This window comes from Ziziphus jujuba, chromosome 11 (assembly GCF_031755915.1).
Source record: "Ziziphus jujuba cultivar Dongzao chromosome 11, ASM3175591v1".
NCBI classification, from domain to species: Eukaryota; Viridiplantae; Streptophyta; class Magnoliopsida; order Rosales; family Rhamnaceae; genus Ziziphus; species Ziziphus jujuba.
The window spans coordinates 6,732,434-6,754,576 of record NC_083389.1 but is presented as its reverse complement, the minus strand read 5'-3'; the positions used below and the strand labels follow the sequence as shown (position 1 = coordinate 6,754,576).

Here is a 22,143-nt window from a genome sequence, read left to right as displayed (position 1 = left end):
TCTTCCGATAGTGATATAAATTCTAATATTTTTTTAAAAAAAAAAAAAAAAGAGGCAAGAAGGAGCATTCGCTAAGTAAATTTTATTATTTTATCTTATTTAAGATTAATAAGTGAGACTAAAACTTATGAAATATGATCTTTCAATGATATTTGATAATAATATGTGATGCCAAGGGATACAATTTGGCATCACCAAGGTGTAAAATTTGATATATTATATAGTTTTCCTCATCAAAGTGTCAAGGAAATTAGTTATCAAGAAGTGATTAAGGTTTTAGACTTCAAATTTAGATGGTTATTTAAGTTAAATTTTTTTTTTTAAATTATAGTGTTTCAAAAATTGTAGTTTCAACAAAAGGAGATTTGTTTCTTTTCTATAAATTCATAAGGTGCACAAAAATACATGAAAAGGTAGAAGAAATGAAATTTTGGTTGAGATTTTCATGATTGATAAAATAAAAAATGTTGACTAATTAACAATAACGAATAAAAATAAAAATAAAAAGAGAGGAATGAGACAGGGAGTGGGCACATGATTCACATCACACCAAAGTAGGAACTCCTAAGAGTTTTTAAATTGGTTCATAGTACATTTTCATCAAACAGAATAACTTTTTTTCAAAATGTGGCACACTATTACTAAACCTTTTCAGCAAAACTAATGAATGAGAGTTATTAGTTTAGATTATTGCATATGAATTCATGATGATGGTTTTATGTGTTGGTATTAAGTTAGATATATTATTTCATATGAATTAATGATTGTGGTTTTCTGCGTTGGCAATTTGCAAATATCGAATGCTCAAGATGGTCTTATAAACACGAATAATATTTTGGTTGAAATAGCTACTTTCTATGATAGTTTAACACAACTTCAGATTCAATGATAGCATATCAGACAACATTGTTAAGTCCAATTAACTACTACTATTATTATTTTGCTAATATAAGTCCAATTGGAGTTAGCTCTAAATCTTTTTGGATGGAATATATCCATGTAACCGTCACCAATGTGTGGATTTTCTTTTTCCTTTAATTCTTCGAGGGCTTCCTATGAAGGGTATGATATTTTCTACATCAAAAGACAACCAAGATGATAGGGGAAAAAAAAAAAATAATATTGATTGATTAGCAGTCCGTATGATTCATCAATCCGTATGATTCAGAATTTGGTGCCATCTGCCCATAAAGACTATGGCAATGTCTTAATCAAATGAATATTGAAATACAAACAGAGAAGAAGCATTGAATTGATTGGGAGTTCCCAAAAAAAAAAAAAAGTACTGCAAAAGGGTCTGACAAATTAAGTGCGCCCAAATGTATTGATGTTGATACATCACTATTCATCTTTCACACTGTGGTCAATAAATTGCACATAAAGAACAGAATAGGCACATGATTGGCAATTTTGACATTGCATTGTCCGACCACTTGTATGTGTTTCCGACGCCCATTTTGATCACTCATTATATACCTTTTCGAATTTCTTTAACATCAGATGTACCTGTACCATATGGATCCAACTGCCAAGAATGCCGACAATAAGGGTGCTTTTGGTACATGAAATCGATCTCAGAGTAAAAGTTTTAGTAGGAAAGAGGATTGTTAAGAGGATGTTTCATTTGATTTATTTCATATCAAACAATAAAGAGATAATATATATTGATTTCTCTCTTAGCAATATATATATATATATATATAAATGTTGGTATTCTCAATATGCTTTATCCATCATTTTTATCAAACACATGAAAATATGAAACAGGGTATAAGGAACCCAAGAAAGCCGACCGAGTTAGTGATTTACTAGATTTTGCACCCAAGTACATGAGGGAAGGGAGATAATTTTATTTTATTTTATTTTTTATTTTCAAGGTAAGTTATGATAGTATTACTTGTTTAAAAAAAGAAAAAGAAAAAAAAAAAAGTGACAGTTTGATTTTCGAAGACCATTAATTTGAAGCCGAGAGAACTAACAATCGAGATGAATACCTCGCTCGATGTAATTTCCCATCACCGTTTGATAGAGATTCAACTTCTTTTATTGAGCCCATTTACAAAGCCCGTTCTTATTAGGGTAAAAACTATTGGAGTTGATTACGCCCAAGTTGAAAGTCTCATCATGACAAAAGGGTTCTTCTTGCCGAAAGTGTAGGCCGTAGTGTGTAGTTAGCAACACCAAACATGTTACCAGTCATCCGCAAACATAAATCTCACGGAATTATGTCGAGCGACCAGTATTATTATAATTTTTATTTTTATTTTTTCTGAAAGAAGTGTTAATGTATTATTATAACGATACTCATACTATTAGACTTTTAACATACATGTATACACACACACACACACACATATATATATATATACATATATATATACACTCTCCTTTCGCAGTAGAAATATAAATATGCCATCCGACTTTTAACACATGACATAACCACTTATAACAAGCAAAAGCAGAATAGAAACAGAAAAGAAAATCTTGTGCAGAGCAAATAAAAGCATCACAAACAAATTTAAGCTTGGTCACAGGGCCACTCTTTCCAAAGACTCGGCAATATCAAGTAAAGCATGCTCTGTTTCACATTACATATTTATAAATAAAACCACAAAAGCTGTACAAAAGACGCTAAATTGCCAGAGTCCTAGATAACAGTGTCCACTGCCTTGAGATGGCAACAAGGAAAGAAGAAACAAAAGCTTAAATCACCAATCCAAACAAGGTGAATGAGAAAGATGGATTTTATATATTCATAGCACTTTTAGCAACTCAAGCATGTCCTTCTCACTATACTTAAATACATTGCCGCATACTTTTACAAAGGAGCCAGTATGGTAACAGAAAAAGGAAAAAGAAAAAAAAAAAAAAAAAAGGGGAAAAAAAAGGAAAAAAAAGAAAAGAAAAAAGAAAAACCAATCTCCAGCAAGTAGGCAACATCTAGCTGGTGAAATTGCCATAAAACCAAACACAAACCTCCAACTGCCTGATAAATTAACTTCAACCATATCTGTTGATTCCATTAGCATTCTCCTCTGAAATTAAATTAATTTCTAGAAGATATCAAAACATGATGCTCATTCAGGTGCTTCTGAAATTGTGCTAATTGGGTCTGGAGTTGAAGAATTCCAGCAGCTTTCTGGGAAAGTATGGCATGTAATTTTGAGATATATCCATCCAATTGATTTCCTGGTTGGTCAGCTTCGACCAGTAGATTCATCTCCTGCATATATAAAGTTCAATTGGACAAAGTCTAAATGTACCAGATAAATAAATGGAGAAGGTAATGCCACTAACCTCCCTAACAATGTCTATCATCTCCTCTACTTGTCTTCGGTGAGCAGTTACAAGATCTTCCTCTTCCTGGTAAAAAAATTTACTTAAGATTTCACTTAGCAATTGAATGACCGGTACGTGTATCTAAAAGGATGTCAATAACATTGTTACCTTCAAGAGGGCTATAAGATCTTCATCAGTACCAGAGTTGTTAACCTCAAAATCTGGTTGATTCTTTTGTTTTATCTGACTGTCAATCTTCCTCTTGTCTTCCAAAAGTGATTTTTGGTAGGTTTCTACCTTTCTATTATTCATCCATGAGGGCTTCCCTTGTTCATAGGTCGGCTCGTAATGGTCAAAATCATCATCATCTGTGCCATTTTGACCACCTTTTTGACCCTTGTAATAATCTGAATATACAGATGCAGTCAAACTTCCTTCTACCCTCCAACTAGGAACACGATCTGTATTAAGTGGTGGGGACGGTTCTTTTTCAATCTGTTTGGACCAACCGAACCTACTCTTTTCATTAGGAACATAAGTTATGTTATCCTCAAAGGTTGGTTCAGTTGGTAAAATTGAAGTCAAGGGCAGTGCAGTGGAGTCTCTAAGGTTTGAAGATGAAGACAATTGATCCCTCCTGAAGCTATTCCCTTTTGATAAACTTTTTACCCTGGAATGACAAAGAACCAAAAAAAAAAATAAAATAAAATAAAAAGTAGGAAAGAATATAAGAATAATGGAAATCACTTTCTAGCTATACTTCTGTTCAGAACCTCATACCTGTCAGCATATCTTAATGTGTTGAGAGTATGTTCACATGATCCTGAGCTCGGAGATATGCACGATATCATTACAGTACGTGAGTCACCAACAAATGAGTCTCTAAGCACTTCAGTCAACTTACTTCCTCTAAAAGGAATGTGGCCCTGATCGTTATCAAGAGCCCTGATACATTCTTTCAAAGCCAGTAAGCTTTTATTGATTTCAGCACCTTCCATTCTGCACAAATTTTCAATTATTAACTTGCAAGTCATTGTAATGGAAATACATGCACACAAGCCAGAATAAATACAAATAAGATTGGGGTACAAAAATTGGTCAATTTACTGGTGTGAAAGATCTTACTATGTAATGTTGCCTTAGATTTCTACAAAGTTGATTCCTACCTTGTCTGTTTGTCATTATCAGTCGTATCTGCACCACGCTCACTTCCAGCAAGATCTATAAAAGATAGCTTGCCTACAAGTCTGGCAGGCTTTGATTCAGTACCATCGGATGATCTTTTGATACAAAGCTGAAGTATAGCATGTGATCTAGAAGACTCCTCATTTGCACCAGTTATACCAGTACTTCTCGTAGCATTTCCCTTCTCAATTAACTCCTTGATTGCCTCCACATTTGATACCCTGTATTCTTGCAAACCCACAATGCACACCTGCTGTTTACCATCCTCCCTCATGCAAAGTTTCCTGCAAAAATAGAACTCATTCATATGAATGAGCCATAGTGCAAGTCAATCCTGTCTACAGACTGAAATGACTTACTTTCTATCATTTAGGAGATCAAAAAGTTTCCCTCCATATATCTCGAAGAAACTGACAAATAATTGAAAACCTTGATTCCTGTATGTGTGGTGCATTGATCTTAGAATATCTTGGGATGCTTTGAGGGGTAGTGGTTGCATAGTATAAGTCTTACCACTCCCTGAAAAAGAAAAGGAGATGCCTCAAGCTTATGCATTCTACTATAAAATAAACAAACATGTGTAAAATAGACAAAGTATCATCTAATTCTTAATAGGTACCCATACCAATTTTTTTTCTGAAAGCATACAATATGAAAAAAGAGTTCAATATTCTGTATAAACCCAGAGGTTGAACAAGGCATATGTGAAAATTTTGGAAACTTTTTGTTTTGAAACACATTTCAAGGTTAAAAATCAAATGTTTATGAGAGAGGCAGGTAAGTATGCCGGAGAATATTGAAGATGAAATTATATTTTGCCCTTGGTTAGTTAAAGGGGGTGTTCTATAAGAGTGTTGATGGTCCTAGCTGCATGCATCAATCTGAAATGATGCATATGTTTACTGAAGTTGAAGAGATACGGGGATTAAGAAATATGGTCAAGTGCATAATATATCAATATGCAACGAGTATAATACTTGCCTGTTTGCCCATATGCAAAGCAGGTTGCTTTTGTTCTATGGAAAATCAGAGGAACAATGGGCTCCACAGTCTCAGAGTACACCTACAATAAAAAAATAAAGATCCATGAAACCAGCTGATTTACCTTGTGATGTTAGATAAATATTGTTATATATATTACTCATTACTCACTTCATCATTTGAGACATCGTCATCCAACACAGCATCAAAAGCGAATTCATGTTTCTCAACATATTCTGTTAAGTCAACCTGAAGGCGGTGAATAGTAGAATTAGACTATAGAGAAGTAGATAAAAAGTTCTGTTGTAGGGAGTTGTTGCTACCAGATATTGAGCACAAAGTTAGTTGGCAATACCAAAACATAAAATACAGAATGCCAACAAGTTCAGTCCTGATTTTGACCTCAAGAGAATCATCATTCAATAAGATGACCAATCAGGTGCTCACCTTGAGTTTTGTTTCATGAACTGTAAGAAAATTAGAATTTGATTCTGTTCTAATTATGTCTTGTTCCTTTTTTGCTATTTCCTTTTTATTTAGTGGTCTCTTGCGCACCTGCATAAAAAATTATTACGAACATATTTGTTAGCAAATATAAGAACTTTATTTATTTATTTTTTTTGGACATAAAAAGATCACGCTGGCAGCTTCAATAGGCAAAAATAAAATTGAAAAATAAAGAGTAGTGGTAAACAGAGAAAAATTCTATAGTATGCTTAGGTAAAGTGATCATATGGCAATTAAAGGGTAGGGTGATAGTATTGCAACTAGAGGCTTCAATAATCACGCTCTACTCATCTATCAACAATGGAGTTTATTACTCGAAGAAAGCATTGTCTACCACATGGTAAATTGGCAATGAGTAGAATAAACTTCCAAATGGTATAAAAAAGACATACCACCACTTTGATCTTTGCAACACTATTGGCTTTCTCTTTATCAACTGAGATACTTTTAAGAAGATTATTCTCAGGAACTGGAAATCCTCGTGATCTGCCTGTAATTTTAAATGACTCGGAGTCATCAAAACTTTTACCACGAACAGGCTGGTGAAGTTGTTTTCCATCATATAGGCTGGGCATGGGCATCTAGAATTGACATTTGTAACAAAATAAACCAACATTTAGTACCAATTTGCAAACAAAGATGTGAAGCATGCGGATGAGGGGTTAGATCATAGGTTTAAACATCATCCAAAACAATTTATACAAAGGATTTACCACAACCATTTTCAAAGGTCATATTTTTCCTACTCACCCCAAGGAGGAAAAAAAAAAAAAAAAAAAAAAATCAGCATGATTGATTCATGAAGAAAATGTTTTGCAAGACCACAAAATTCAACATCTTCCTTTTGTGTTGTGTGGAGTGTTTTGAATTCATATAGCTGGTTGTGGCTCAATTCAAGTTAAATTTTCAATCACAAAAGTCCTCAGAAAGTGGGCTAACCTCAGGCAATAGCTCAGTGTCAAAGGAATGCAGATCGAGCAAGCCAGGGCTTAGTTCGCTCGGTGATACATGATCCTCACCGTACTTCCTCAAGCTCCACGACCTCGACGATAATGGAGGCGTCGACACTTCCGGTGGAGACCGGATGCTACTGCTCCTCGCACCGATCCTGCTTGTTTTGGACCCGTACAGCCCAAAATCCTGCGCATCAAAAATTCAAAATAAATAATAAAAAAATCAATTTCGTTTGCCAAAACAAATAGCGAGCTCTGAAATGGAAGTGATAGTCCTCGATTGCAGAAGGAAAATGAGAGTTGAAACCATCAGGATGATGATGACCTGCGACAAGTTGGAGGATTGGAACCACTTGGAGGATGCATCGATGAAGTTGTCGGAGTGCTGGCGCTGGTGATGCACCGCAGTATTGGATCGCGACATCTGTCTCCCTACCACATTCATCTTCTTCAACTTCCGTTTCCGATTAGCCGGTTTCCTGCTTCTAATTCACACTCCTCGTAGCTCTAACACCTTCACTGCCGTACCCCAACAATCAAAAAGCTCCAAAAAAAAAAAAATGTCACAGAAAAAGTGTGACTGTGAGAGATGAAGCTGTAACGGTTGTTTTGCCAATGGTAGTAATGGTGTTGGTGGTTACGGAGATATTTTCCTTTGAAACTTTATTTTTTTTCCTTTTGGTTTTCTCGTTAAACAAACAGTACCTAGTGAAAATTTTTTGAAACTTTAATTTTGAAAAAGAGAGACCAGGGCTCCTCCCGAGGCTTGCAATGTCTGGGAGTAGGGTCGAGAGAGAGAGAGTTATAATAACAGTACGTAGTATGACTATGAAGGAGAAAGCGAAAGGCGTGCAAGGGGACCGGCGCGTACGTCGCACCGCCAATTGAGGACGATGAGGAACAGTGATGGGGTCCACCTGTGCTTGGGAAAAAGAACGAAGGCAATTGATGATGTTGGCCTACGTGGCTTTGGCGCTTTTGACCTTCATCGGTTTGAAAGTTGAGACAATAACCCACGCTCGGTAGTTGGGTGAGTGTGTTTACGCGCGCATGCCCTGGAGTGCGAGTCTGAAGCGGTCAAGCTAATTTATTTTGCTTTGGTCAACTAAGTAATGCATCGGGGCAGAGTTGTTCGTCTTCACGTCGTTGATGAGTGGCCCCACTCCAATGGATCGCGATCTACGGTATGGTGGTAAGGTTTAAACCTTTTATATGTATATAGGTGTGGACCCAGTACCGTAGCCTTTTTAAATAGTTAGTCTATGTCAGGTTTCAAATATTAAAATTGGATGGGCAATCGAACGGTGGTCCATATAGGCATATACAACATGTTGGTTTTGTTATTGTTTCATGAATTATGTCACTTTGGATACTAACATCTAAAGGTTCTTGAGAAAAGGGCAAAAAAAAATTAGTTATTTTATTTTATTTTATTTTTGGTACTAAGAGGGGAAAGTTGAAATTTGATTCGGATTTTGAGGGTGACACTTTCCTATTTTATATTAGTAGAAATATTCCACACTAATTATTTAAAAACCAAAATTCAAGCAAGTTGATAATTCTCTTTCATGTGGTTCTTTTGTCAATTTCTTCCTAACAAAACCGGCTCAAATATTAAATACAATTCATCATATTTTTGAGTTTGTTGGGGGATCAAGCTCAAATGTCTACAAGTTATCAATTAAACGACGTAAAATTGGGTATTTGGTCTCCAGCTACCCTCCACCGTTCAGATCATAGTTTCTTATTTCTTTCATTCTTTCTTATTTTCAAATTCTTTTTGTTATTTGTCCTTGCTTTGAGTCTGGGATTTTAAACAAAGACTGGATATCTGCATCTACAGACATTTTTCTTTCTCTTGTTGCTAAATATTTTATATAAAAAAAAAAATCCTAAAAATTAATTGGATTTGCAACTTTGTTCTTGTAAATAGTTAGAGAAGTGAAAAATACAGAGATTTTGCTGAGTATCTCAAACTCAGCATTTCATCTTGGTACATGTGTGGACATCTAAAATCATGGATAGGATTATTGTCTATTAAATCTATTATGTTGAACCATATCATGTTTTATCTTTTTAAGTTTAGCTACAATATCAATCATATTTATAGCCTCTCCTCTGGTGAATCGCTAGAACACTGTAATGCTAACTCAATGATGGATCAGAAACAATGAGTTAGAAAATCCATGGCTGACATGGTAGCTTCTTCATATCCCATCAAAAGGCTAGCATCCACAATCTCCGTTACATGATCCGGATAAGAGCATATAATCCATTGCCTCAAATTCAGTCCTCCAGCAAACATTTCATCTATTGGATTCTTTCTTGTAAATATTTCCAGCAATATAATACCAAAACTGTAAACATCGCCCTTAGGAGTTACCCTTCCCTGCAATCCAAACTCTGTTGGATGACATGAAAAGTTTGGTTTAATAAGTTTTGAGAGTACACAAATTTTACTCTATGCTCAATGTAAACGAAGTTGCATTCGCAAGAATCAATGGTAGCGACAAACATATATAACAAATATGGACAACATTATGATAAAACCCGTTTACCATTCTAGACATATTTTAAAAATCCTAAAAATTTTCAATTATATATGAGTGATTTGATAGAGAACCAAAACCCTTTTTCTTATCCCAATTTTTGGAAATTTAAATTGGCTAAAAATATTAAACACCGACTTAATTGAAAACAAACCGCTATCAAAATATTTAGTTTTCTAGAAAAACCATATTATAGTTTTTCAGTAAGTGCTCAAACAATTTCTACAACATTTTTGTCATTATCTTCCCACTTAGCATTTGCAATTAAGATAAGAGAATGGATGAATGAACATACCAGAAGCAATATAACCCATTGTCCCAAGAGTAGCTGTTTGCGTCATAGATTTGTATTTAGCCAAAATTTTTGCTATGCCAAAGTCACCAATATGTGCAACCATATCTTCATCCAAAAGAATATTGCTAGGCTTCAAATCACAATGAACTATCGGCTCTGAATATCCATGATGAAGATACTCCAATCCCAATGCCACATCTAGAACTATGTCCATTCGCTGAAGAATATCTAAACAATTGGGACCTCGATTATACAACCATTTTTCAAGGCTACCATTAAGCATGTATTGGAGAACCAAAGCTCTGAAATCAAGATTCGAACAGGAACTTATTATCTTCACAAGGTTTCTGTGTCTGACATTCCTTAGCACTTGGCATTCTCTGTCAAAAGATGTTATTGCCCCTTCAACTTGCAAATCGAAAACTTTGACAGCTACAATCTCACCGTCTGTCATTGTTCCTTTATAGACAGAATCAAAGCTCCCAATTCCCAGCAAGTTTGCTTCACTAAGATCATTAGTTGCACCAAGGAGTTCATAGTATGAAATGTACTTGTGACCCAGCTTAATCGATTCATCTATGGAAGAGACAGGCAAGTTCTTGCTCTTTCTCCAGAATTTTACATATAAAATTAGCAGTAAAACCCCAACTATCAATGCAGCAATTGGAGAAAGAACATATTTGAGCCAAAATGTTACCTTTTTTGATTTTGGATGAGTGGCATTTGGACAAGGTGGGAGTTTCAGTTTTGAATTTCCACATAAATCATGGTTTCCCATGAGAGATTGGATGGTGAAGTTTCCAAAAGCTCCATTGGCGGGAACCGCACCACTTAAACTATTGAAAGAAAGATTCAATTGTTTGAGATAAATAAGCTTCTCCAAAGACTTAGGTATGCTGCCAGAAAAATTATTGGATGAGATCTAATAATTTTAAGCTAGCCAAGCTGCCGATTTCCGTAGGAATATTGCCTTGAAATGCATTGTTAGACAAGTTTAATTGTTCCAACATCTTCAAATTATACAATGTTCTGGAATGCTCCCCGATAATCCATTATTAGATAGATCTAATGTTTGCAGGCTCACCAACTTTTCAATCTTGGAAGGAAGGTATCCACTCAAGGAGTTCACCGAGAAATCCATGAACCAAATATTAGTGAGGTTCCACATGTTGTCTGGTATAGAGGTAAATGCATTGGAAGCGATAGTCATTATCAACATTTTGGTAAGGTTTCCAATGCAAGAAGGTATTGGACCCGAGAGCTTATTCCCATCCAAGCCCAATTCACCTAAAGATGTTGATCGACACAACTCATTTGGAAGATTTCCCTCTATTTTGTTTTCACGGAAATACAATTGCTGTAGGCTTTGTAAATTTCCCATGGAAGAAGGAAATGTTCCAAACATATCGTTACCTGATAATTCAAGCGTCAACAAGCTACTCAAGTTACCAATCTGATATGGAAGGCTTCCTTGAAGTTGACTTAATCCTGCACCGAACAATTCGAGAGATGTGGACAAGTTTCCAATAGATGCTGGTAATGCTCCATTTAAAGGACTATACCCTATCATCAAATATCTTAGCTGACGGCACTCTGTCAAAGCAGTGAGGAAGTTGAGCTCTCTTTCTGATGGATTGTTGGTCAGCTTGTTATACTGTAGATTGAGTACTTTCAGGTACCGTAGACCACCTAGCGTCCTCGGCACTGGCCCACTAAATAAATTGGTGGACAATTCCAACACAGCAAGCATCGAAGCATTAGAGATAGAATCTGGAATTCTACCTGTGAATCGATTGCCATGCAAGCTGAGTTTTCTGAGCTTGGAAAGTTGAAAACCAATGAGCTCTGGAACATTTCCAGATAGATTATTACCTGCTAATGTAATTAATTCAACCAAAGAAAAGTTGAAAATCATTGTAGGTAATCTGCCTGAAATGTAATTGTTGGCAATATCCAGAACTATCAGATTAGAAAGCCGGCCTAGCTCTGGTGGAATCTCACCCAACAAGCTGTTATTTTTGGAGTTGTTCTAAGTTAGAAAGATTACCCAACTTTGTGGGAATCTCACCAGACAAGCCATTACTTTCAAGATTTAGCTCTTCTAAGTTGGACAGATTTCCCAATGATGTTGGAATCTTTCCTGTCAATTGGTTTGCCAAGAGATTGAGATACTCAAGTTGGGATAAGCAACCAAGGTCTTCGGGTATGCTTCCTGTCAATCCATTTTCTAGTAACTCAAGTTCTCTGAGATTTTTACAAAGGCACAAGCTATTTGGAATATGACCACCAAGTGGATTATGTGAAAGATAGAGGAGTTCAAGATTCTGAAGCCTACGGCATATATCCATGGGGATATTTCCAGAAATACGATTGTATGAGAGAGCAAGAACTCTGAGGGTTGAGATATTGAAAACAGAAGAAGGAATGGTGCCTACTAAGTAATTGTATTGTGCTTGCAGCAACAACAAATTGGTTGGATTTCCAAAGCCTTGTGGGATACTCCCGTGGAATAGATTTGGGCCACGAATGACTGTCTGAAGATTTCGGCACTGCGAAATGCTCGACGGGATGATCCGTCCAAGTTGATTATATCCCAAGTTGAGAACTCTCAATCGGCGCAATCGGCGCAATCGGCCCACCATGTTGGGTAGCGGACCATGAAAACTGTTGTTGCGAAGGTTTAGAACCCGAAGGAAGGTCAGATTTCCAACATGAGGGGAGATAGTGCCTTGGAGATGCATGTAAGAAAGATCCAAGGCAGTGACTCGTTGGTGCCGTTGGCCGCAAGAAACACCAACCCGACTGCAGAAAGAGTTGTTGTTGGGGTTCCAAGGCAACTCTATTATTTCGGATTTCAAGGCCTGGAGAGCTAGCATATCAGTACTGCTGTTGGTTGTCGAAGATGATGCATATTCAGATGTCAAACTATGCACCATTAGCAATTTAATGAGCACAATATGGATAACTGAAACTTCCATAATTTTCTTTCTTGCCTTTTTTTTTTTTTTTTTTTGAATGATTTTTAACAAACTTTGGTGTTTCAGTGTATATATATAAGCCATTTGAGCTAAGCTATTTATAATAAATTTTCGTATGCAGTATCACGATCATGACATTAATTATACCTCTTCTGACCTTAACACAATCGTTGAATTGGCATTGGTAGATTGAATATGAGCCATTAGGGGAAGCCACCCACCCACACAGTGCGGGACTCAACTTTTTGGTCGTTGACGCTAGTCCACCTCACCGACTTTAGCCCCAACTCCTTCCAAAAGGAGACAACTTGACCTTTCACACTTCCACTGGGATATCTGCATTTTTTTTTTTTTGGTTCCTTTTTTGGCTCAATTCACTTCCATAAGATTGCTGACAGAGATTTAGTGGATGGAATAATTCGACATGATGGGTAGATAAATCCGAGACAACTTGATCATATACCTTTCCACCTGGATATATATATATATATATATTTTTTTTTTTGGCTCAAATCCCTTCCACTAAAATTGCGGAGAAAGGTTGAGTGGATGGAATAATTTTCTTCCAAACGAGAAAATTTTGCAATGACGCCTCGTTTTTTTATTTTATTTTGTTTTTGTTTTATTTTTTGACCCAGAAAAAAAAAAAGTGTCTGAACCCCGAAAGCATGACCGAAAATATTCCATATGGATCCAAGCATAATATATTAAATAGTAGGACATTAAATATTTTTTTCCTATTTTAATGGAAATTATTATCCAACTTGAATATCGTTAGATCTATTTCTTGAAACTTATATATATATATATATATATCACACACACACATATATTTATTCAATCTTCAGTAAAAGAAGAAAATGTTATAGATGTATAGCTTTGTTATTGTTATTTTTTTGGGAAATTTAATTCTTCGTGTGTTATAGAGAGGTGAAACTCATTATAATAATCTTATAAGAACACGATGGTTCGCATTATCACCAAAAAAAAAAAAAAGAAAAAAAGAAAAGAAAAAAAATGATGGTTCGCATCACTATGCTACTCCGCCCCAGAAGACCAAAGTAATTGGAATTGGATGACTAATCTCATATTCCTAGATATTGCACTACTATATTCCATTTGCGGAAGAAAATAAAAAAGAATTGGGTCCCAAACACTTTTGAAGCCAACCATTAGGTATATATTAGAGAACCAAAAGCTTTTGAAAGAAAGGTTTGAACAATAAACATGATCTTCATAAAGTTTGTGCATGTCACATTCCATATCAATTACCATTTTTGTCAAAAGATGTTACTTCCTCAGTTGACTTTCAAATAAAAAAGTTTGACACCAATAATATTTTAATACTTACGATTTGGTGATAAATTGAGTTGCTTTGTTAGTGAAAATGGACAAGCCTGCTAATCGATATCTTTCTAATAAATTTTATAATATCTTACCACCACAAGTTGAGATGGCCGAGTTGGTCTAAGGCGCCAGATTAAGGTTCTGGTCCGAAAGGGCGTGGGTTCAAATCCCACTCTCAACATTAGAGCCTTTTTTTTCTTTGTTTTTTTTTTTTTTTTTTTTTTTTTTTTTCCCCAAAATTTTGAAATTATTTTACGTGATCCCACCGCCCGCGCTTTTCTATCCTAATCTTAGCTTCAAAATCCCAAACAAAAACAATCGCCAAACAAAACGAAGCGCGCCCAAATGGCTCAAGCCGCCAGGCTCAACCTTCGAATGCAGAAGGAGCTCAAGCTTCTCCTCGCCGACCCTCCTCCAGGCGCCTCTTTCCCATTCCTCTCCGCTGACTCCGATGACGTTTCTTCTTCTTCTTCCTTGTCAACCATCGATGCACGTAAGTTTCTTCCTTCTCTTGCCAAAATTTTAACACTCTCTTCCGCTGTACCAAACCAATACGTAAATCTAACTACACTTATGTTTTTTTTTTCGCTCTCCAGAGATTAAAGGTCCGGAAGGAACAGTTTATTCAAAAGGAGTCTTTAATATTAAGATCCAAATACCGGAAAGGTGATTTGAATTTTTTGGGATATTGAATATGCGAAAGGAGTCGTGATTTGGGTGATTGTTTTTGGGAATTGGCGGTGCTGATGAATTTTGAATTTTTTTTTTTTTTTGGCCTTAATTTTTTGGGGGTTAGGTACCCGTTTCAGCCTCCAAGTGTGACGTTTGCAACTCCAATTTACCACCCCAATATCGACAATGGAGGTCGGATTTGCCTTGACATTCTTAATCTTCCTCCGAAGGTCAGCTTTCTAAGTGCTTATTGAAGCTTGTGCTTAAGTGTGTCTCTCGGTCATTACTTTTGTGTATCCTGAAAAAGGAATTACTCAGTTGTGAGTTGATAAATCAAAGAGGAGAACACATTGCTTAAAGTTGCGTAAACGTCTCATTTTACTGGCGAGATTTTTTAGTTTTCGAAGGCTATTGGAGAGAACTTTATTAGCTCTTGGTTTTTGCCCTATTGTAATTCCTTTCTATTCATCTTTCTACATATTTTATCTTCTCTTGTATGATTCTTAAAAGTGTTGTCCTAGGTATTGGTCAGTAGGAAATGCTGGTATCTTAGAAAAAGCAGCAGGTTACTAGTTATCTTCAGAAATTGAAATCTTCTTGAAATTTGTGATCTGATCAGCTTATTTGCAATGGATGGGATACTTTGTAGAACCTGGAAATTCCATTTTGCCCGTCCTTTCGTTTATAACAGGGCTTAGGGTGTAATCCATGCAGGGGGCATGGCAACCATCACTAAACATTTCAACTGTGCTTACAAGTATAGGGTTGTTACTCAGTGAGCCCAATCCAGATGATGGCCTGATGTGTGAAGCGGTAAGTATGCATGCTTACATTTATTTGGGTGTCAGTGGTTGCCAAACAAGTTGTTTGATAAAACATCCTAATATACATACATATACATATATATATATATATATAAATGGTTTGCTCGATTAAGGTATTTTTGGATATGCAGAGTAGGGAGTACAAGTATAACAGACAAGCTTTTGACCAGAAAGCTCTATCTATGACTGAAAAATATGCCCAGCCTGGAGTTAGTGGGAAGATTTGTGGGAGTCAGTTGATTCAATCTCAAAATTTAAACATGGTACCATACCAAGTTGTTTAAATGTACATTTTCAGTTTTTTTATGCTATTCAATATTTCAAATTGTTTGTCATTTTGAACTAAACTGCAGATGGAGGTTAAAACAAAAAACAATGACATAAAACAAGAAGCTAATGAGCATGTTGTAAGTCATAAGAAGTTATATGTGAGCAGCAGAAAGTTGTCACTGGAGCCTTCAGTCCCAGCTCAAAAAAGGGATGACTATAGTGAAGGGAACGAGCCTTCTAAAAGCCTGCCGTTTCTCAATGAATCTGAGAGACAGATAGAAGTTGAAGGAGCCAAAAAGGCCTTTAGTCAATTTCAGAAACATGAGAATGAAGAGAATGGGGAGCCAAATCACCATTTATCACATGCACCTAAACACCTTACTGTGGCTTCTTTGGGGCCAATGGTGCCACAGGTTGGAAACTTTTACAAGCAAGAGCCTCATCGATGTGAAGATGGTAAATCAGTAGATGGCAACATAAACATGAGACCAAAGAAGCTGCAGGGAAATGAAATAGCTGATAGTGGTAACAAGAAAATGCATGTAACCCCTCAGTTAATGTCCTCTGAAACCTATTCTAACACAAAAAGTGAGGCTTCAACCATACCTCAAGCTCTTAACCGTGTTCAACCACAACCACAAAATGATCCTGTTGGTAGAATGGAAAGTGCCTCAAAATGTACAAGTCGAAACAAGCTCTGTCTGGTTGGAAAGAAACTTTCTTTGGGTTCTACAAGTTCATCACTGATACATGAAGAGGATAACAAGGAGAACGTGGAGCCAGTTCACCAGAGACCAATTCTGCACTCCTCAAGCTCTTCTGTGGCTTTATCTACATCCAAACCGGCATCAGGGATGAGTAAGGCTCCTGAACTAGGGTCTAGCAATAATGTCTTTAGTGAGAGTCTTAAGAAATATGGGAATGGTCGGAAGCTGTCGCTGGGTCCTCTGACTCAACACTCCCAGAGCCTATCCATAGGTCAATCAACACTTGTTCCTGTGCATGAATGCTGGACTGATCAGAAGCAGCATTCTAATGAAGAAGATTACAGAGACACAACCGGTGGAGAGATTAAGAAGCAGAAAACAGAAAAATCACCAATTTCGGAAGCCGTAATTGTGCTTGATAGTGAAGATAGTGAGGAGGAAAAAGTTGTATCTGTGAGGCCAAAACCGTTGCTAGCAAGAAAGCGCCTAGGCAAATGGAAACTGAGAGCGTGAAAAATCATTATTGGCGCTTGATCAAAACATTTGATAAATAGAGTTTCATTTTGTCTTTAAAATCTGTACTTTGTGTGTACGTTGTTCCTTATGAAAAAAAATCTATATTTCCCGTCTTCTCGCACCGAGCCGTACAGACATATACACGCTGCAAGCGAATTGACACATATCCACTCCTAAGTTTGACTAGCCAATTTAGAAATTTATGATTCTAATTTCTAATACCGAAATTTAACGTTGGTTTTAAATTTTTAGTTAAAAAAAAAAAAAAGGATAGAAGCCCAATAGTCCATAAACAATTTGGGTCGAACTTTGAAAAAACATGATGGGCTTGGGAAAATTCATGTTGGGCTTTTCAACCATTTGGGCTGATTCTGAACAAAGGAGGTTGGTCCAGTAAGTTTGAAAGCCAACCACGAAAATAACCAAACAAAAATAAATGATAAAATTATTGAGGGTAGAGAATTCAGAAAGAGAAATTACAGGTAAGGAAAGGGAAGAGAGGGGGTAAGGAGAGGCGGTTGGCCTGGCCTTTGTCGTCTGTAACAACGAGAAGAAAGATAAAACGATGGCGTTAAACACCCTCTCGTTACCGGCACTATCTTGTACATCGGCGGCTGCGGCGTTCACATCTTCAAGTGGTTCACGTTATCGTATACAGCGGCCAATGTTGGCAGCTTTTCCTCGTTGGCGAAACGCAGCGTTGGGTCAGGTAGTTTGTATGGCTCCCGAGGAGGAGAAACTCACTCGTCGAAACCCTCTCGATTTCCCGATCGTAAGTTCTCAGCTCGCTTCCTTTGCTTCGTTTATATTATAAGTGCTTGATTTTCTTGAGTAATTGCATATGGAGTTCACGGAGATAGGGACTTCGTAAATAACTGTAAAAGGGGAAATTTTTGTTAGATAGAAACAAGAAAAGGAAATAGCTGCATATGTTATGCTATTGTTTTTTTGGATACTTTGAAACACCTTGCGATGGCTTCTTATTATACTTATTTAAGGAAAGTGAGTGCATTTTAAGGTTTAATTTCATATAACTTTCACTTTTATACCTTAACCCCTTACCCTCAACCACAAAATATGAATAGAATTTTTGAAGTGTGAAGGTACAATCATTGGGACTTATACCATCTCAAATGGAAGTTATATTCTTTCTGACACCCGTAAAACGGCTTTGCTGGACAACCCTGATGATATGCTAAGTTCTGGAGTTTACTTAGCCTTCTTTTTCAGAATGACTGCTTCGATATATTGGTGGTAAATCAGCTCTAGTTTGGTCCTTGCTGTTTTATCATTGCCTATTTTGGAAGCTTCTATATACTATGACTGCCCTTATTAGCCTTAAGTTGTTGTATGATATTTGACTCTATATCAATTGGGTTCATGGGTCAGTCTTCTTGTCATTCAGATTTATTGTCCCTGGAGTTTTTAAGTATTTGGATGAATTGGAAATCTAGGCATGGATGCAGTTCTGTACGTACTCCTTGTCATATTTTCAAACATATGGAGGTGTGTGTTAGTTTGTTTTAGTGATTGGAAAATGCAAAATGGTTATATTCATTGCATTATGGTATAAATAGGTGATTACTTGCAAATGAAGCCCATTAAATTTAACTGAAGGTTTGCTTTTAAACAAACTTCATGTGAAGATGCTAAGTGAAGTTGTATTTAGTGGTTCTAATCTTTTTGTATGCATCCTTGTTTTCATTATAGCAAGTAAAGTATTTTGATTCGTATTGCAGGAGTGGGAGAGGCCCAAGCCGGGGCGTCGACCCGATATCTTCCCTCAGTTTAGCCCTATGAAAACACCCTTACCACCACCATTGCCATATGATCCTCCTGAAGAAGATGAGGAAGAGGAAGAGAAAAAAGAGGAGGAAGAGGAAGAGCCTGAAAAGCCTGAGGAGTGAGAAGCAGTAGAATTGCTAGAAACAGGGTCATTTTTGTTTACATCTATGGTTTTCTTAACCTTGTTGTTTGGCAGCATACGTAAAGCGGATTAAATGTGAGCTGATAGGATCATGCAGACGTCTTTAGGACTTGTAGGTTAAAATGTGAAGAGCTAGGCTAAACTTCTCGGAAGTAACCTTGTTGTATTAGATTTATCGACTTATATGATCAATAATATCGGGTTTCATCCAAAAAAATATTTTGCTTGATCTGTTGTTTGTTGTTCTGGGTTTCATCCAAAGTTATTACAATTCATGTGCCTTCTGGAATTTTGGGGTAAATTGTCTACTTTGCACTATCAATTATATTTGGGAATCAAGAAGTGTAGAGATGTGTGGAAGTGGAATGTATATAAGCATGCACAACTTCAATTTTGAATGTCAAATGACTCCCTACTACACATATGAAGGTCCCATAGAAAGTTGTAAGTTGTATCCCCTGTCTTGGTTTTATGACGGTTATATGCTGGCTTTGAGCCGTGAGGTAGATAGTAGGCTTCAATACTTGATCTTTTGCCACGATGAGAGTTCAAAAAATTTGAAGAAATAATCCTTGGGATTAATTACAATATCAACTTTCAAAAAATATTATCCTTGAAATAAATGTTCGATAAATTATTGTTTTAACTTTTTTTTTTCTCTTTTTTCAAGAGATTAATGAGATGAGAACTAATTCACCAGAAAGAAATAAATGAGAGTAGAAACTATGATATCCATTTGTCTGTAGTCTTCACACTATCATATCCATCCATTAAAAAAAATTGGTTCGAAGCTACGATAAATTTAAATTACGCTGTAAATTTGAAAAATCAAAGGTACAATCATATCGTCCCCTTGTACGAAGAAATATTGAAAGCGGCTCGATTACGTTAAGAAAATTAAACAGTACATATATAACAACAACCTATACAAACTCTTAACTTAACCACAAGAACTCAACATAAATATTGATTAAAATAAAAAGTTCACGTTACATTAACTATTAACTTAAGCTCTTGGGATCCAAAAATTCTAATTCAAAATTCAACAACTTTATAAAAAAAAAAAAAAAATTTAAAAACACATCCCACTTTTCAGTAGCTTATCAATTACATAATTAATTGATACATAAATAGTCCTATACACAATTAGTGATAGCCTATTGGTGTTGTAATCTTCCTTCCCATTTCATCAAATCTATAATCAGATGAAAGAAAACGCGTTTCTAACTGTAGATTAATTAATGGACTAGAAATAAACAAATCATCTAGTCCTAGTGGTTTAATAAGTCACACCACTTTTTTGGGTGTCCAAATTTCTTTCATCAGTGTAGCTGTTGTCACTCGTTAGAAACATGGACGGGTAGGTCTGAATGTCCGCTGAGAGAAGATTAGCAGCTAGCCAGCTATCTTTTGAACTTAAACCCTTTTCCAATGCCTCTCATCTCCTCTCTATCTCTCTCTTCAAATTCAAATCTCCATTTCCATCTTTCTTTCTTCATTTGAATCTTGATCTCTCTCACTCACCAAAGCCATGGTACGTGAAAAGCCCTCAAAACCGTTATTATTATTATTTTTTTAAAACATATAATTTGTGTTATATTTGACATATACATATCTTTCTGTTTGTATCTATTTGTTGATGCTGTTGCAGTCCCTTACGCCTTTGATGTTTAAGTCATTGGTGAGGCTACTGACATCTCTAATTGGTGAGCCGGCAGCTTCAGTCACAACCTTGTTATACTACAGTGATCTTCTACCTCAGAATATCATCCTAGAAAGATTGGTTCAGCACCAATTACTTGATGATGACAATTATTTGTTCCATTTCCTCATCAACTTCTTGAGATGTTTTTGGTAGCGGAAAAAGCAAATTTTGTTTTCATTTGCCAGTATCTTCGTGTTCTTCATCTCCACCATGTATTTATTGAAGGGTGATTCCAATTATATTATTTTTCCTTGTTTTCTTTAAATTTTACTAGTGGATTAGATAGTATTTTTGATGATAAGTGGATTAGATAGTACTAATCGTTATTAATTGGTGAGTGTATTTATGACTTGGAATGGTAATGGGAATCGGAAATACGTTTTTTCAAGTAGACCGACTATTTTATTATGATTTGTGCGAAGAGCTTAAAACATTGTTCCAGCTCTACAATGTACATTAGGAATTAAACGATGTCGTTTTCTTCGACTAAACTTTACTGGATCTACCTAACAATGTGGAAAAAGAACCGATGGGGAGGACATGGACCAGCAGGTCTAGTTGGTTGCAGCCTTGGTGCCACTGCCATAGTGTATCAAAAATGTTAGGTACAATGACTGGGGTCCTTGCAGGTGAGCCAATTAGTACACCAAATTGGAATCCAAGTCTAAAATCTAACAAATATCTCAATCATCTTATCATAAAGCCAATGCTTCAGGGAAAAAGGATTTCCTTTTCTAATTTCAAATTGCATTTTCTTTGCCACTTTACTTCAAAAAACCAAAAAAACCTTCTATTTTCCTTTAATTCTTTTTATTTTAATATTTATTTTTGTTTACACAGTTAGCTCCACCCTCCCCCAAAAGTTTTTTTTTTTTTTTTTTTGCCCTTTTTTTAAAATCCCAATATAAGTAGTCAAGCTCCAAACATTTAAAGGCTTTTTTTTTAAAAAAAAAAAAAAGAAAAAATAAAAAAAGACAAGCATATATTTCATGAGATTGTATACAATTAACGTGGTGGAAAGCTATTGGTTGAGTAGCAGGAATCTAGGCCGCTGCTAAATTCAGTGTGCACCTCATGTTTTGACTAACCAAAGTCCCTTTCTGTTGTACCTATTAAAAATTAAACTAACATGCGCTTCTTCGTTGTTGTCCAAACGAAGACAATATTGAACTTATTTTTATTCACAACTTTTGTTCGCTTTTCAGAGTAGCTTGGTGTTGCCACCTTTTTCTAACCAATTGGCCTGCAAGTGATTAATTAAAATTAATTATCCCTTGTTATGACATAAACATATTTAAATTATTAATACAGAGAGTTGCTTTCCTATGATCTATATGGCAGGGGTTTGTCCATTATTATGCTGATGTGGATGTGATAAGCTTCTTCCCCTTTCTGATTTATCCTCCATATGGATTTGTCTTAGTGTAGAGCAAACAAAAAACAAAAGA

At 36.0% G+C, this 22,143-nt stretch overlaps 5 protein-coding genes, 1 long non-coding RNA gene and 1 other non-coding gene across 9 annotated transcripts; 4 read left to right on the top strand and 3 right to left on the bottom strand.

Moving 5' to 3' along the window:
* Window positions 1-2,726: 2,726 nt before the first annotated feature.
* Window positions 2,727-7,709, bottom strand: LOC107431836 (kinesin-like protein KIN-13B). The gene is made up of 12 exons (XM_060813072.1): window positions 7,231-7,709; window positions 6,892-7,092; window positions 6,345-6,533; window positions 5,893-6,000; window positions 5,617-5,694; window positions 5,442-5,527; window positions 4,824-4,979; window positions 4,446-4,748; window positions 4,060-4,278; window positions 3,448-3,949; window positions 3,298-3,363; window positions 2,727-3,223 (listed from the first exon to the last, which is right to left on the bottom strand). Exons 1-12 carry the CDS (start codon window positions 7,348-7,350, stop codon window positions 3,047-3,049), a joined length of 2,205 nt encoding a protein of 734 aa, XP_060669055.1. The 5' UTR covers window positions 7,351-7,709; the 3' UTR covers window positions 2,727-3,046.
* Window positions 7,710-8,909: 1,200 nt separating this feature from the next.
* On the bottom strand, window positions 8,910-12,767 carry LOC107431846 (probable LRR receptor-like serine/threonine-protein kinase At3g47570). The gene is made up of 2 exons (XM_016042856.4): window positions 9,750-12,767; window positions 8,910-9,308 (listed from the first exon to the last, which is right to left on the bottom strand). Exons 1-2 carry the CDS (start codon window positions 10,525-10,527, stop codon window positions 9,067-9,069), a joined length of 1,020 nt encoding a protein of 339 aa, XP_015898342.3. The 5' UTR covers window positions 10,528-12,767; the 3' UTR covers window positions 8,910-9,066.
* Window positions 10,762-12,685, bottom strand: LOC107431832 (LRR receptor-like serine/threonine-protein kinase EFR). The gene is made up of 2 exons (XM_060812688.1): window positions 11,797-12,685; window positions 10,762-11,678 (listed from the first exon to the last, which is right to left on the bottom strand). The coding sequence occupies exons 1-2, from the start codon at window positions 12,683-12,685 to the stop codon at window positions 10,762-10,764; spliced, it is 1,806 nt and encodes a 601-aa protein (XP_060668671.1).
* Window positions 12,768-14,174: 1,407 nt separating the features above from the next.
* Window positions 14,175-14,255, top strand: TRNAL-AAG (transfer RNA leucine (anticodon AAG)). The gene has a single exon. It is a non-coding gene; the product is annotated as a tRNA-Leu (tRNA).
* A 72-nt stretch (window positions 14,256-14,327) lies between these two features.
* LOC107431848 (uncharacterized) lies at window positions 14,328-17,124 on the top strand. 2 transcript variants are annotated; one of them, XM_016042858.4, is made up of 6 exons: window positions 14,328-14,567; window positions 14,671-14,740; window positions 14,871-14,976; window positions 15,461-15,559; window positions 15,702-15,833; window positions 15,924-17,124. In XM_016042858.4, exons 1-6 carry the CDS (start codon window positions 14,420-14,422, stop codon window positions 17,058-17,060), a joined length of 1,692 nt encoding a protein of 563 aa, XP_015898344.3. In that variant the 5' UTR covers window positions 14,328-14,419; the 3' UTR covers window positions 17,061-17,124. The 2 variants fall into 2 exon arrangements, with proteins under 2 accessions (XP_015898344.3, XP_048320837.2); XM_048464880.2 differs by lacking the exons at window positions 14,328-14,567; window positions 14,671-14,740 and having other exon boundaries at window positions 15,366-15,559.
* A 386-nt stretch (window positions 17,125-17,510) lies between these two features.
* LOC107431845 (uncharacterized) lies at window positions 17,511-19,219 on the top strand. Of its 2 annotated transcripts, XM_016042853.4 has the most exons (3): window positions 17,511-17,835; window positions 18,160-18,317; window positions 18,803-18,949. In XM_016042853.4, exons 1-3 carry the CDS (start codon window positions 17,629-17,631, stop codon window positions 18,861-18,863), a joined length of 426 nt encoding a protein of 141 aa, XP_015898339.1. In that variant the 5' UTR covers window positions 17,511-17,628; the 3' UTR covers window positions 18,864-18,949. The 2 variants fall into 2 exon arrangements, with proteins under 2 accessions (XP_015898339.1, XP_015898340.2); XM_016042854.4 differs by lacking the exon at window positions 18,160-18,317 and having other exon boundaries at window positions 17,520-17,835; window positions 18,803-19,219.
* Window positions 19,220-20,145: 926 nt separating this feature from the next.
* On the top strand, window positions 20,146-21,083 carry LOC112488958 (uncharacterized). Its single transcript, XR_003053276.3, has 2 exons — window positions 20,146-20,524; window positions 20,642-21,083. It is a non-coding gene; the product is annotated as an uncharacterized LOC112488958 (long non-coding RNA).
* The last annotated feature ends 1,060 nt before the right edge of the window (window positions 21,084-22,143 follow it).